General features: G+C 36.4%; 1 protein-coding gene across 11 annotated transcripts in view; it reads left to right on the plus strand.

The window, feature by feature from the left end:
* KIAA0586 (KIAA0586 ortholog) overlaps positions 1 to 15230 on the plus strand; it is a 110831-nt gene that overhangs the window by 54514 nt on the left and 41087 nt on the right. For all 11 annotated transcript variants that reach the window (XR_008299427.1, XM_053224493.1, XM_027065815.2 and 8 more), the window contains 5 exons: positions 381 to 600; positions 1132 to 1388; positions 3478 to 3554; positions 8331 to 8465; positions 10934 to 11111. Coding sequence is in view for 10 of the 11 variants with exons in the window: in XM_053224493.1 (XP_053080468.1) it covers positions 381 to 600; positions 1132 to 1388; positions 3478 to 3554; positions 8331 to 8465; positions 10934 to 11111 (867 nt within the window). In the remaining variant the exon portion in view is untranslated. The remainder of the gene's footprint in view (positions 1 to 380; positions 601 to 1131; positions 1389 to 3477; positions 3555 to 8330; positions 8466 to 10933; positions 11112 to 15230) is intronic.

Below are 15230 nucleotides of genomic sequence, written 5' to 3' on the forward strand. Positions count from 1 at the left end.
TGGCTCAGTCAGTAGAGCATGCAACTCTTGATCTCAGGGTCGTGAGTTTGAGCCCCATGTTGGGCAAAGAAATTACTTAAAAAAAACAAAAACAAAAAACTATTAAAAAAAAAGAGTATGTGATCTAATGCACACTTATACTGCTTTTAAGTTCATGGTAGTATTAAAAGTGATATCTTTTCAAGATTGTTTTCTTATCCTTTACTAAATAAACCTGAGAATTTCCCCATTATTAGCCATTATTATTATTATTAATTATTATCACCATTATTTGTATGCCAAAATATTAAGAGATTCCTGAAACAACGTATCTTGTTGTTTCCTATGGAGTGTTTATTGACTTTTATCTTTTCCTTTCTCTTTAAACAAAAAATCTTTAGGAAATGATATGTCTGCCATCACACTTGTTAATACTCCAACAGTTACTCCTGCTACTACACCTCCTCCTGCAGCAGCTCTTACCCCAACTTTGTCAGAGATTTCCATTGAGAAATTGAAGATCTCAGGCCCAGGGCGTCCTAAGCCATGGAGTGATGGAGACCTGCCCCTGGAAGAAGAGAATCCTAACTCTCTTCAAGAAGAACTTCACCCAAGAGCTATGTAAATGATAACATATTTACTTTCAGTAACTGCATTTCATCTTAAGTTGACATATGTGACCCATTAAAAACATCAGAAATGATAAATGAAGTTTTATAAACCATAAGCTACTTTACACTTTAGTAGAAGTTTCATAAACTTCAAGTTTTTAAAAAATTCACCAAATTTATTTATACCTTCAATTATCATTTTAAAAGATCTTTTTATGAAACAGATTAAAGGTATATATTGTTATAATATTGTTAGTAAAATAGAAAATGATTTCTCCCCAGAGTGAATGAATCTTCATTTACAATGACCCAGTTAACTTTTATATCACCTTGTAAATTTGTTGTAGAGATGGTACAGCTTTCAAGATGGCCTATGATTAAAGCATGAAAACAATTTTGGAAAAATAAATCTTGGTAATTACAGTAGTGCAGATTATAGAAATACTTTGCTAAAGGAGCTCTTTGAATCTGTTTTTTATATAAAAATTAATATAGGCTTTCAGTGACCTAATAAGTTCACAATATGTCTTTTTCTTCTTAGTGTAATGTCTGTGGCCAAGGATGAAGAACCTGAGAGTGTGGATTTCCCTGCTCAGCCTGCACCTCCAGAACCTCCAGTTCCTTTTATGCCACTTTCTGCTGCCACCAATGTCCCTTCCCTCATACAGATGCCAGCTTCTGATTCATCAACAACTGAGAGCAGCTTGAGTATTACTGTCACTGAAACTGAGACTTTAGATAGACCCCTCTCTGAAGGAGAGATTTTACTTAACTGTGGTCAAAAAATGGCTCCCAAGAGTAAGTTAACTTGTATCAATTGATTTCACTGGTTAGATTATGATAATTCCCAAGTAATAGTTTTCTGTGTCAAGTCTTTTTTCTTAATTTTCAAGATTAAACATGGTATAATAGAAAGAATATGGACTCTTCAAGTTAACTCTTCTGTGCCTTAACTTCAGAAAGTAAAATCTTGGTCATAAATCTCACCTTCCAGAAATAACACCACTCTTAATAGTTGGAAATATACCCTTCCAGTCTTTTTCTTTTCTATTGCATATGTAGATACCTAAATACATGTGTATGTGTATTTTTAGCTTTAAAAATAGAATCATACTATATAAATTGTTTTTAAACTGCATTTTTTTTAACCTAATAATATATGGTGGACATCTTTCTATATCAACACATGTAGCTGTACCTCAGTTTTTTAGTTGTGTGTAGTCTGTTAAAACAATGCCATGGTGGTCGGCATGTAGATTGTTTTCAGTGTTTCCATATTATACAGAACTCTCTGATGACCCTTCTTACACACATACACATATGTGTGTACACTTAGTACACTTTGTACACCTATTTGATAATTTCCATAGAATACATGCCTAGAGGGACATGTTAGGTGGCTCAGTTGGTTAAGTGATGGACCGGCTCAGGTCATGATCTCATGGTTCCTGAGTTCAAGCCCCATGTTGGGCTCTGTGCTGACAGCTCAGAGCCTGGAGCCTGCTTTGGATTCTGTGCCTCCCAATCTCTCTTCACCTCCCCCGCTTGTGTGCTGTCTCCCTCTCTCTCTCAGAAATAAATAAACATTTAAAAAAATTTTTTTTTAGGGGCACCTGGGTGGCTCAGTTGGTTGAGTGACCGACTTTGGCTCAGGTCATGATCTCACAGTTTGTGAGTTAGAGCCCCATGTCGGGTTCTGTGCTGACAGCTCAGAGCCTGGAGCCTACTTCAGATTCTGTGTCTCCCCCTCTCTCTACCCCTCCCCTGCTCACTCTCTGTGTCTCTCTGTCTTTCAATAATAAATAAATGTTAAAAAATAAATAAGTAAATAAATTTTTTTAAAAAGAATACATGCCTAGAGGTGCCTGGCTGCCTCAGTTGGTTAAGCATCCAACTCTTTTTTTTTTTTTTTAAGTTTATTTTGAGAGAGAGAAACAGAGAGCATGAGCAGGGGAGGAGCAGGGAGAGAGAGAGAGAGAGAGAGAGAGAGAGAGAGAGAGAGGGAATGAATCCCAAGCAGGCTCCACACTGTCAACATGGAGCCTGATGTGGGCCTCGAACTCACAAACCACAAGCTCATGACCTGAGCTGAAACCAAGAGTCAGATGCTTAACTGACTTAGCCACCCAGGTGCCCCAAGCATCTGACTCTCGATTTCAGCTCGGGTCATGATTTCACGGTTCATGGGATTGAGCCCTGCATCAATCAAATATTAAAATAAAAACTTTTAAATAAATAATAATAAAAAAAGGATACAAACCTAGAAGTGGAATTGCTAAAGCAGAGTATGCACCTTTAAAATACTGATACATTTAAAAAAAAAAATACTGATACATTGCCAACTTGCTCTTTAGAAAGGTTACTCAGTTTTTTGTTTGTTTTTAATGTTTATTTATTTTGAGATGGTGATAGAGTGAGCAGTGAAGGGACAGAGAGAGAGAGAGAGAGAGACGAAGAGAGAAAAAATACCAAGCAGGCTCCATGCTGCCAGCACAGAGCCTGATGGCGAGGCTTGAACCCACGAACTATGAGATCATGAACTGAGCCAAAATTAAGAGTTGTGCACTTAACCGACTGAGCCACCCAGGGGCCCTGAAAGGTTAATCAGTTTTTAATTTTAATCCATTTTAATTACATCAGTAGTATTTAGGAGTGCCTCTCAATTTCAAGTGTCTCAAGTTATGACCAGTTGGTAGGTAAAACAAGACTCTCATCTTTGTTATAAAATATACTTAAAAAAAAAACTGGTGAGATTGAGTAGCTTGTGAATTATTATTTAAGAGCAGTATATTTTTTGTATAAGTTTAAATATAATGGCTTTATGGTCAGATTATTTACTGAATTTATGTTTCTTCTGTTTTCTGAATTTTTATGTTGTAATTCCTAGTTTTAGGAGATGGACGACTGTGTCTGACAAACCTAAACGATAGCTTATCCAGTACTCTGCATGATGCCCTTGAAATGGTAAGAAATTATCGCTGCCCCCCATTGAATTCTGATACAAAGAGTATTTTGATACACTTGTTGCCATTGATTAGGGTTTTTCTCAAATATTTGAGTTATAAGTATAAAATTTAACAGAATATCCACGAAGGAATTAAGATTTCTTGCACATTTCATTATCATATTTGCACATTTAATTATCATAATTGTGAGAATGAAAACTATTAATCTCCGTGGCTCCAGTAGTTCAAAAATACACAGGTAATGTAATTATATGATGAAAATCTAGCTCAGTACAAATTGTCATATGGATATATTGCCTTTACAATATTTCAAACAGGATATTATCTGTTTAAACCAGCTTTCTTATAATATATTTGTTATTTTCCCCTAACCAGGATTATAATTCTTTGCGCTAAAAATAATTCAATTCATTGGCATAAGAAAAAGAAACTGAAATAGGACACAGTGGGTGGTACCATCACTTCCTAGTTATTACATAGCACTATGGAATAAAAAATAGGCATTGAAAAATATAATTATTACAATATGTGTATTATCAATTCATATTATATGTAATATCAATTATCACATACATAAATATCATACAGAAATGATAATAGGAACTTTCTTTTGAAATACTATGATGGAATAGAAATCTTTCCTTTTTATATATATTTTCAGCAATCTAAGCAAGGACAGGTAGTTGTACTCAACTCTCATCTATGTTTATCTATAGCCTTTGCTAAGCATTGCTGATATTGTTACTCTTTTTTTTAAAAAAGTTTGATGATTTTGGACATACGTATACATCTGTAAAGCCATTACTGCAATCAAGATAATGACTATATCCTCATCCATCATTCCCCAAAGTGTCCTCATGCCCTTTTGTAATCCCTCCTCCTCATCTCCTATGAGTCCTCTCATCCACCACGTCTACCACAACTGTTGGTCTGCTTTCTGTAACTGTAGATTAGTTTGCATTTTCCAAAACAACAGAAATGGATATCTTTTTTTCCTGGTTGCTTTAACTCAGTATCATTATTTTGAGATTCATCTGTATTATAGTGTGTATCATAGTTCATTCCCTTTTTTTTTTCTTTTTTCTTTTCTTTTTTGAGAGAGAGTGTGAGGTGAGAGAGGGAAGAGGGAGAGGGAATCTTAAGCAGGCTCCATGCTCAGCACAGAACCCGGCACAGGGGTCAGTCTCACCACTGTGAGATCGTGACCTGAGCCAAAATCAAGAGTCGGATGCTTAGCTGATTGAACCACCCAGTCACCCCTATTGGGGTGAACTATTGTTCATTCCTTTTTATTGCTGAGTAGTAATATGTTGGATGGTTGTACCACAACTTTTCCATTTACCTGTCACTGGACATTTGGATTTATTCCAGTTTTGACTGTCACAAATAAAGCAACTATAAACATCTGTGTATAAGTTTTGTATGGACATATGCTTTCATTTCTCTTGGGCAAATACCTAGGAGTGGAATGGATGGATAATGTGGTAGGTGTATGGTAAACTTTTTAAGAAAAGCTGTTTAATTTGATCTGCTAATTTTTTTTTAACATTTATTTATTTTCAAAAGACAGAGTGCGAGTGGGGGAGGGGCAGAGAGCGAGAGGGAGAGAAAGAACAGGAAGCAGCCTCCAGGCTCTCAGCTGTCAGCACAGAGCCCAACGCAGGGCTCAAACCCACCAACAGTGAGATCATGACCTGAGCTGAAGTCAGACGGTTAACCAACTGAGCCACCCAGGTGCCCCTGATCTGCTAAAATTTTGTGTTGACTTTTTTGCATCCATGTTTTATAGGAATTACATTTTACAGGAATTTGCAAAGAGTTTTGGACTTTGCTCAAACATATAGTTAAGTTACCTAAAGACAGTTTTTACCCTTTTGAGTCTTGTTTTGAAGATTCATTGGGCAAGACCAGAGCAGTACTCACTCCCCACTTTGGAGGCAAGACCCTTCTATGCACTGCAACCAGTGCCTTAAATGTAATTTCCCAGCCCTCCTGGTGGGAACAGCTGTTATTCCAGCCTGTGTACACGCCCTGGGCACTATTAGAGCCAATCGTTTCTCATGTGTTTTTTCATCCAGCCTCATGTGGTTACCCTGCATGCATGTGCTGATCAGTATTTAGTGCTCCAAGGGCACCCTCTGCAGATCTCCAGAGTTCTCTCCCTGTGCAGCTTTCACTTTTCTGGTAGCCTGTCTTATGAACCCCCTGCTGTCTCGGCTTCCTTGGAGTTTCAGTCCTGTCTTCTCAGCTCAGGAGCCACTGAGCTCTGCCAGGGTTCTCCCGCCTGTGCTGCAGGCTGGAAACTTTCACAGGCAGTAATCTGGAGCAGCCGCACGTTTCTCCTGATTTGTTTTCCATCTCTCAGGAATCACTGTCTTTTGCCACCTGATGTCCCATGTCTTGAAATGAAATTTTTCATATACTTCATCTACTTTTTAGTAGTTTCAAGGGGTTGGGTAAATCTGGAAGTAAAGTCTGGTGGCATTTTTGTCTTTCCATTTGTGTCATTATACATGACCATAATGAAAACAAAGAGATTGGTACATTTTTGAAAAGTCCTTCTATCCCTTTATAATCATGATGCTAGAAGTTCCTTTAAAGCAACCACTTGAAGTGATGTAAGGTAGAATGTGTATTAAATCACTAGGGGAACTTTTTAAAAAGTATGCCTGCTGGTTCCATCCTCTGGTATGTGGATTCGGTAGGTCATGTGGGTTGTACGGTGTGCATGTTTGTGAGCAGTTAGAAGCCTAGACCTGTATATTTTGAAAAAGTTCCCAGTGTTCTCACGTGCATCCTTTGTTATATGCGACTACTCACTTCACAGATGAAGTTGAGTGAGGTTAAATGACTTGTCCATGTCACATAGCTATTTAGTGACAGATCCACAGCTCTCTCTCTGTCTGTTATTTATATAATAAATAAATATAAACAAATAAATATTTAATATTTATTCTTATATTATAAACATTATATATATTATTATATATAATACTATAAAATACTATATATAATTATATATATGTGCAATTATATATGTATAAATATATAATACATATAACATAAGTATATAAACAAATATATCAAATAAATATTAAATATTTATAATTATTATTTAAAATATTAAATAAATAAAATATATTTATTATATAAACAATTTATTATTTATATTTATAATATAAATTATTTATTATATAAATAATATTTAATATTTATTATGTATTTATAATTATATATTTATTATTATATATTATATAAATAATATAATGAGACCTTTTCATTTTAAGATGATAATTGTAAATTTTAAGTTCTAATAAGAGGCTTTCTAAATCCTAAAGCTGAAGTTACAAGGGGCTAGGTGTGTGTGGTGGGGCATTGCTCAAGTCCAACAGACAGCTTTGTGGGCTAGGTAGCATCTTCCTACTATTAAAGATACTTAATACTTAATATCTCTACAGTATAAAGATGCTTAATCTGGAAATTAATGTACCCAAGTGATAAAATTTGTTAAAAACAATTTACCCTGTACAGGGGGTAAAATAACGCATTAAGGAGGGTTTTTGTAAGATTTTAATGGAACAGTTACTTCTCTAACAGTAATTATTTATTGTAAGTAATTAAGTCCATTATGAAGAGAGTGGAAATCACTTTTATGAAATAATATGTGGGGAAGGCATAAATGAGATGTCTTTATTTTCAGAGAAGCATTAAACTGATATTTGGCTTACTTACTATGTCATTATGGCATTTTTATCCATTCTTAGAACTTTATCATGGTGCCAGAGCATGTTTAAGTTTGTTTAAAGTAAATGGTTAAACCAAACCAGGGCTAAATGAAAACACCTTTTCTTTTTCTACATTTGAAACTGAACTCTAATTTGGTATTTTTGCTAAGCCTAAATTAAATGTCTACAAATTGATAATGAAGTCAAATGCAGAAGTACCATCTTGAAAAACCAAGAATAACTTGAAGTCATGTCACCAAGAGACATTTATTTATATACAGCTGGGGGATAAAGACTTATGGCAATCTAGAGTTAATAAACTTTGTTTCATTAATAGTAAAATAAGTAAAAAATACTATTGATGGAAGTAAAACTCTTGTTAATAGTTGTATTTACAGAGGAATCCAGTTTCTCTGACTCTGAGGCCCACACTGCCCTTCATCTTTGGGATGGGTCATATTTGAAGCACCAGGAAGCCTAGTCTGGGTACTCCAGGGAGGGCTGCAGTACCTGCTCCCTAGCCAAGTACCAGAGATCAGCCCTTTTGGAAGGGACACTCGAAGGTCTATAGGCGCCTTAGCATATTTCTGCAGGTTTTTATTTTCGCCTGTGGTCCAGGCTGTAGTGTTAAGATGGTGCTTCGCCTCCATTACCACACTGTGGTGTTGCTTCAGGTGCTGCATAAATAGGAAGCAGGAAACTGTGAGCCAGAAACTTGATGGTCCTATATAAAACATCTGTGAATCATTTAAACTCAATCCCTTGGGACAGGGGGTCCAATTTTCATGCTTATTATAATAAATCTCCAGTTTAATTGTAATCAAATGACTTTATGGTGGTGTTTCTGTTTGAGGCAAACTAGAGGGTTGTTAGTATAGTCAAATGGAAATGAGAACTAAATGAAAATAGAGTCTGCCTTCTTTCCATAATGTGCTAATAGGCCATTTTCATGATAACTACTACTACGTTTTATTAATCATAAATCAAGAAAAATACAATTGCTTGATAGGGTTTCTTTGCCTTATTCATTGTCTTTATATTTCATTCAGGAAGACGATCCTCCCAGCGAAGGACAAGTGATTAGGATGCCCCATAAAAAGACTCCTACAGATGGAATTCTTTCTCTTCTTGCCAAAATGACCCAGGAGTCATTAGTTTCGCAGCAAGCAGTCTACCCTTCAGAGGTACTTATTAACCTTAGTGATTTTTTTTTTCCTCTTGGTTTGATCCTAATACAGAAAAAAAAAAAGCTTTTGTAACTTTGACCTGAAGTCAGAGCGCTACAATTTTACAGTTGAAAGGAATTCAGACTATCCGTTCTAACCCTCTTGTTCTCTAGTTGAAAAAAGCTGAAGCCCTTTTAAATGATTTGTGAGGATCATTCATTCTTTCTCTTTTTCTTCACCCATTTACCGAATATTTACTAGATGCCAGACACATATAGTAAATATGTGAAGGAGATAGGACCCCTACCTTTAGTAAGGTTATAGTCATGTGGGGAGAAGAGGGATTAACGATTAATCAAAGTTGATAACTAATGAAAATATTTAGAAAGTGTTGAATATCTCAGTGTGATAGCACTTTAGATAAAGAGATAAGTCTGGAGAACGTGGCTGAACCAGATGATCATGAAGAACCTTTTAGGCTGTGGAAAGGCTTGGGCACTACCGTAGAGGCTATTAAGAGATTTTGGGCAAGGAGGTCATATGCTAAGGAATATGGAGATTTTATAATCCAGTCCTGGTGTTTGGAGGGGAAGAGGGTGAAGGAATGAATCCTGGCCAGATTTTGCCTGCAACCTTTCACCCTAGCTGGGCCTTTGTGCTCCCTGATGTTACTCTGGGTACAAGTATCTGCAGCCTGGGTTGTTGCCAAGATCAATGGTACTTTGGAGTATGAGAGCACTTTGTGAGTGGGCAAACTAAGGCTTCAGTCGGGTCATAGACTATAAGGTGTTAAATAGCTCAGCAATTACAAGCACCTAGAAAATTGATTCACAATAGAAAAGGTACTGTTTATTGCACAATATTTTATATGGTAGTGGCAGAGTAAAATAGGCACTGTGAAATATTTCTAATTAATTTCTAGGGGAAGTATATCTTCCATCATTCTATACTTTGCCCAAGAGTCTCTAAATGTTTTATATTGCAGAATACTCCTTTTCTATTTAAAGGTTGTTGAGGTAATTGATGTTGCTCAAGAAAAGTCAGATTAGGGACCTAGAGGAGGTAGAGGTATACCAGAATTGGGGAAAATTGTAGAAAATCTTGAATGTTGAGCTAAGAAGTTAGATTTTATTTTACAGTCAATAGAGCCATCAAAGATGTTTCAGCAGTGATTTCTTAATATATTCTAGTAAAAACACTTGGTTGAAATTAAATCCCATTTAAATGACAAACATGAGAGCTTTCAGACTTTGGAATTTTTATTCAGTTCTTGATGAGCAAACTCATAGTTAGAATATTTCTGAGTTACAAAATGTGGTAGTGATTAGATATATCATTTTTAATCCAGAAAGAAAATAGAAGTCTTATTAATTCTTTCTAGTTTTTTTAAATGTTTATTTATATTTGAGAGAGAGAGAGAGACAGAGCACAAGTGGGGGAGGGGCAGAGAGGGAGGGAGAGAGAAAGAGAGAGAGAGAGAGAGAGAGAGAGGGAGACACAGACACAGAATCTGAAGCACGCTCCAGGCTCTGAGCTGTCAGCACAGAGCCTGACGCAGGTCTTGAACCCACAAACCACGAGATCAAGACTTGAGCCAAAGTCATACACTTAAACAACTGAGACACTCAGGCGCCCCAATTCTTTTAAGTATTTAAATTTACTTCATATATTTGATAAAGAGATGTGTTTGTACTTGTATACTTTCCCAGGGAAAAAAACTTTATTAAATATGGTTAAAGTAGTCTTCTTCAACTTGTGTACTTATAAAAAATATAATTGTTTGGATAGGGGTAATGTTTCTATCATTTAAGGTATATTCTCATCATCATACTTGTTTAACTATAAATTTTACCCTGACAAGTTCAGACAATTTTCATTCATAAAGAATGAGAGGTAAATTTTCTATCATTTTAATTTTAAGCTCTATGAACAATGTGTAATGTGTGCCAATACTTAGTATAAATAATAATTTTTTTCTTATGTGTTTTGCTACCTAATTTGGAATTTGAAAAGCAGGTAATGGTTATTTAACTTCAAAAAAACAAGATTTTGGCAACAAAGCCTATTGCTAAATGCCTGATTAAATGAATTTTTACACCTGTTTTTCCATAGTGTGTTTGTGGCATAATAAGCACTTTCTAAAATACCTTCCAAGCAGTCAAGTGGCGTGGACCATTGTACTTGACAAAGATTTGTTGTTTTGACTTGATTTTATTCGTTTTTTTAAGTTTATTTTTTTTTTATTTTGAGAGAGAGAGAGCGTGTGCATGCACACGCGCAAACAGGGGAGGGGCAGAGAGAGGTAGAATCCCAAGCGGGCTCTGCACTATCAGTGCAGAGACCAATGGAGAGTTCGATCCCACAAACCATGAGATTGTGACCTGAGCCGAAATCAAGAGTGGGACCCTCAGCTGATTGAGCCAGCCAAGTGCCCCTTGACTTGATTTTAACACAGGGTTTGAAACCATTGTTTCTACCTTTTACAGGACTTGGAATACAGTGCAGGTGAACTTAGTGAAGGACAAAGGCCCAGGCTGACAGCGGCAGCAGAGAACATCCTACTGGGACATTCCGTCCCTGTGCAGCCACCTGCCACTAATGCAGAGTCATTGGATCAAAAATGTGCTCCTAACCCATTATCTCAGCAGTTTGACACAGTTACAGGTATACATCAAAATACTGCTTCTTAATGTATCATTTATTAGAATATTCACTTGAATCCCATCACACTTTTTTTGTATTGTTCTCATACTGAATGTTATGTTGTTTTGTATTATAATTACACTAGTGATCTTAATCTGAATTAAGAAAATAATTATTTTAAGTGCGGGCAAATTTTTTTTATTAAAAATTATCAAAAGTGCCATTATTAAAAAATTTAGTAATGACTTTTTGTGGAATATATACCAATATTTTCCCAAATGTGATTCAGGTGTCAGTGTTAGTATTTGAGGGTGGTGCATGAGGTAATTTTGGTAGTATGCATTCACTTAAAAAATTTTAATAGTCATATATTTATTATACTACATATTAGACAAATATAATTAGAACATCAAAACTGTGACAGAACATGCCTTGTTTAGGACAGGTTAGATTAGATGATACTGTAGAAATTCACTCTTTACGTTGTATGAATTTCTGACACATTGCTCAGTGCACTCATGACTATTTTAGAACCTCATTAGCTAAACTTTCTGCTATAATATTTTGGAAATAAAAATAGAACAGAGCATACCGAACACTAGCATATTCAGTGATTAGTTATGTGTTCACCAGCAACACTGAATTAGTAAATACTGACCCATTGCTCCTAGGGGAGAATACAGGGCTAGGTTCCTGCAAGCCTCTGATCATAACATCTTTGTCAAATGACCACATCTGTGTTTTTGTGTTTCTGTTTAAATGAACTTATTATAATATATATTGTTGATGCATTAACATTGAGCTCAGGGTCCACAACACTGTAGCTCATGCCTAAACAAAGCTTATCCAATCCATGCATTTTCTAATGCCCATCACAGCTTTTGTGCACTTAGGGTATCAGATAGCTCTTTAGCAGTATGACTGGGGGCCACTTAAAACCACAAATCACCAACAAAAAAAATGCACAAAAATCTGAACAGAGCATACACAGACAGCAAAAATAAAAAACCAAAAAAACAAACAAAAAAACAAACTTGTTTACAGTATAAGAGCTGAAATAAAGCAGAGCATCACCTTGTTCAACCTCAGCAGGTGAAGTGTATATTGGGTGATGCAAAAGTTTTTTACTGGTCTACACATATCTGTGAGTGACCACAAAAGCACTGTGACTATTGAATTTGGGGTTCCAAATAAATTTTATTGGGTAGATGAATTTGCAAATATGCAATCATCAGATTAATGAAGATCAAATATATTCTCATTTACTGGTTCTTCCATGCCCACTGCTGCATTCTCTTAAGTGAAAAGGACTTCTAGAGCTATGCAGATTTCTCTGTAAATCAGAAAAGGAAATGCATGAAGTCAGAAAAACATTGTTGTAGGGTATTTAAAACCTCCATTTTATATTGAGTGAACACCTTTTGTCATTCAGAATTGAGAGATATTCAAGACTAAGTTTTCCAGGAGAATAAATGTGAAGTAAGATTGGAGTTATTTCTCATTTTGTGCACATAGTGAGAGCATTAAATGTTTTACATTCTCTTAAATTAGTAGGATCTAAAGTGGCATAGGAGCACCTGGGTGACTTACTTGGTTAAGCATCTGACTTTGTCTCAGGTCATTATCTCATGGTTCATGAGTTCAAGCTCCACGTCAGGCTCTGTGCTGACAGCTCAGAGCCTGTAGCCTGCTTCAGATTCTGTGTCTCCCTTTCTCTCAGCCCCTCTTCTACTCATGCTCTCTGTCTCTCTCTCTCGAAAATAAACAGTAAAAATTTTTTTAATGGCATAAAATGTGACTTTTTAAAGTTTTAATTTAAATTCCAGTTACTTAACATACAATGTAATATTAGTTTCAGGTGTACAATATGGTGATTCAGTACTTCCATACAACACCTAGTGCTTATCACAAGTGCACTCCTTAATCACCATCACCTGTTTCACCTATTACCTACCCACCTCCCCTCTGGTAACCATCACTTTGTTCTCTATAAGTAGGAGTCTGTTTCTTTTTCTGAAAAAGAGTTTGCCTCTATTTTTCTTTCCCCCTTTGCTTGCTATATTTGTATCCAGCTAACTGTGCAGATTGCAGTTAAACAGAATTGACACTAGGTGGCTCTCACAGATCTCTTGAGAGCTGTTAGGTACTTGAGAACAACTAGGTACTTGTTAAATTATTATAGAATAAAATACATGAGGATATATCCTATTGGATATGTTCCTCCTAATACATCTGGTAGCACCTAGCATATTACGTACAGTAAAGTATATTTATAATAGTAGGTACACTGTAGACATTTGCTTAATAGGAAAAAATAGTAAGTAATGTGGCTTAACATTAAGATTGAGCATATAAATGAGGCAATATGGCAGAGTGTGGCTAAGAATTTGGGCTTTTGGAGTTTCAGATATCAGTTTGAATTCCAACTTTGTATTTTGGGACAAGTAACTTAATATCTCCAAGCCCAAGTTTCTTCATCTATCAAGTGAGGATAATATTAGTATATTAGTTATCTATTGCTGTATAACAAATCACCCCCAAACTTAGCAGCAGAAGACAGCAAGCATTTATTATCTCACGTATTTCTGAAAGTCATGAATCTGGGAGTGTCTTAGCTGGGTAATTCTCAGGATCTCCTGTGAGGTTGCAGTCAAGCTGTTTTCTGGGGCTGAGGCTTCCACAAGAGTTGGAGGATCTTTTTTTCAGGCTCATTCACATGGCTGCTGGCAAGAGGCCTTATTTCCTCACCACATGAACCTTTGTATAGAGCTGCCTATGACATTGCAGCTGGCTTCTCCCAAAGCAGATGATCTGAGAGAAAGTAAGCAATCAAAATGTAACCCACAGTGTCTTTTATAATCTAATCTCAGAAGTGACATGCCATCGTTTCTACCACATCCTATCAATAACACAGACCAATCCTGGAATAATATAGTAGGGGAGGACAGAAACTTATGAATACCAGGAGACAGGATTCAGGGGGCCATCTTGGAGGCTGGTTACCACAAATAGTATCCACCCCTTAAGGTTATTAGGGGTAGTAAATGACAACACATATAAAGTAGTCACCACAGTGACTAATTCGTAAGTGTTGTTTTCTTTAATAATTCTTGGAGTATGTAAATATACCTTCTTACATTTACTTCATAGAAACAAACTATCCACAGTTGCCTAAAAGGACTATGCCCCGTTGAGAACTAACTTGTTCCTCTTGTTTCAAGTATTTTGCTACGTAATGGTTACTAGAGAAGAATGAATACCATGTGTCATTATTTCTGTTGGCGGCTAATCTCATGCCTTTTATATTGTTGTTGTTGTTGTTGTTGTTGTTTTTTAGTGTTTATTTTTGAAGGAGAGAGACAGAATGTGAGTGGGGAAGGGGCAGAAAGAGAGGGAGACACAGAATCCAAAGCAGGCTCCAGGCTCTGAGCTGTCAGCACAGAGCCTGATGTGAGGCTCAAACCCATGAGCCATGAGATCATGACCAGAGCCGAAGTTGAATGCTTAACCTAATGAGCCACCCAGGTGCCCTATACTGATTTTTTAAATAACTTTACCTACAGAGGCTCATCTATTCTTACTTTGCTCTCCCTACCTCTGCACCTTTTTCAGAAATTGTCCTATTTGCAACCTCTATCCCCCTACCACTCTTCCTAATCCTGAGGTTCTCAGTTTGGGTTGAGTAACAAAAGATGCAAAATTAGCCTTGACGAAGTGTCTTAAAGCGCCTAGGGGCACCTGGGTGGCTCAGTCAGTTAAGCATCCAACTTCAGCTCGGGTCATGATCTCACGGTTTGTGGGTTCGAGTCCCACAAAGGGCTCTGTGCTGACAGCTCAGGGCCTGGAGCCTGCTTTGGATTCTGTGTCTCCCGTTCTCTCTGCCCTTACCCTGTTCATGCTGTGTCTCTCTCTGTCTCTCAGAAATAAACGTTAAAAAAATTAAAAAAAAAAAAAACACCCTAAAATGTAAACTGATATTTTTAAACAACTTGTGAGGACTCTGAGATACACTACTAATCATAGCTCTCATTTACTCAGAAAGCTTGTATTGAATACCTACTATGTATCTGGTACTATATTATGTACAATGGTAGACACTTGGTACAGTGTTAGACACTTGAGATACAGAAATGATGGATA

Source organism: Acinonyx jubatus, chromosome B3 (assembly GCF_027475565.1).
Source record: "Acinonyx jubatus isolate Ajub_Pintada_27869175 chromosome B3, VMU_Ajub_asm_v1.0, whole genome shotgun sequence".
Taxonomy (NCBI): Eukaryota; Metazoa; Chordata; class Mammalia; order Carnivora; family Felidae; genus Acinonyx; species Acinonyx jubatus.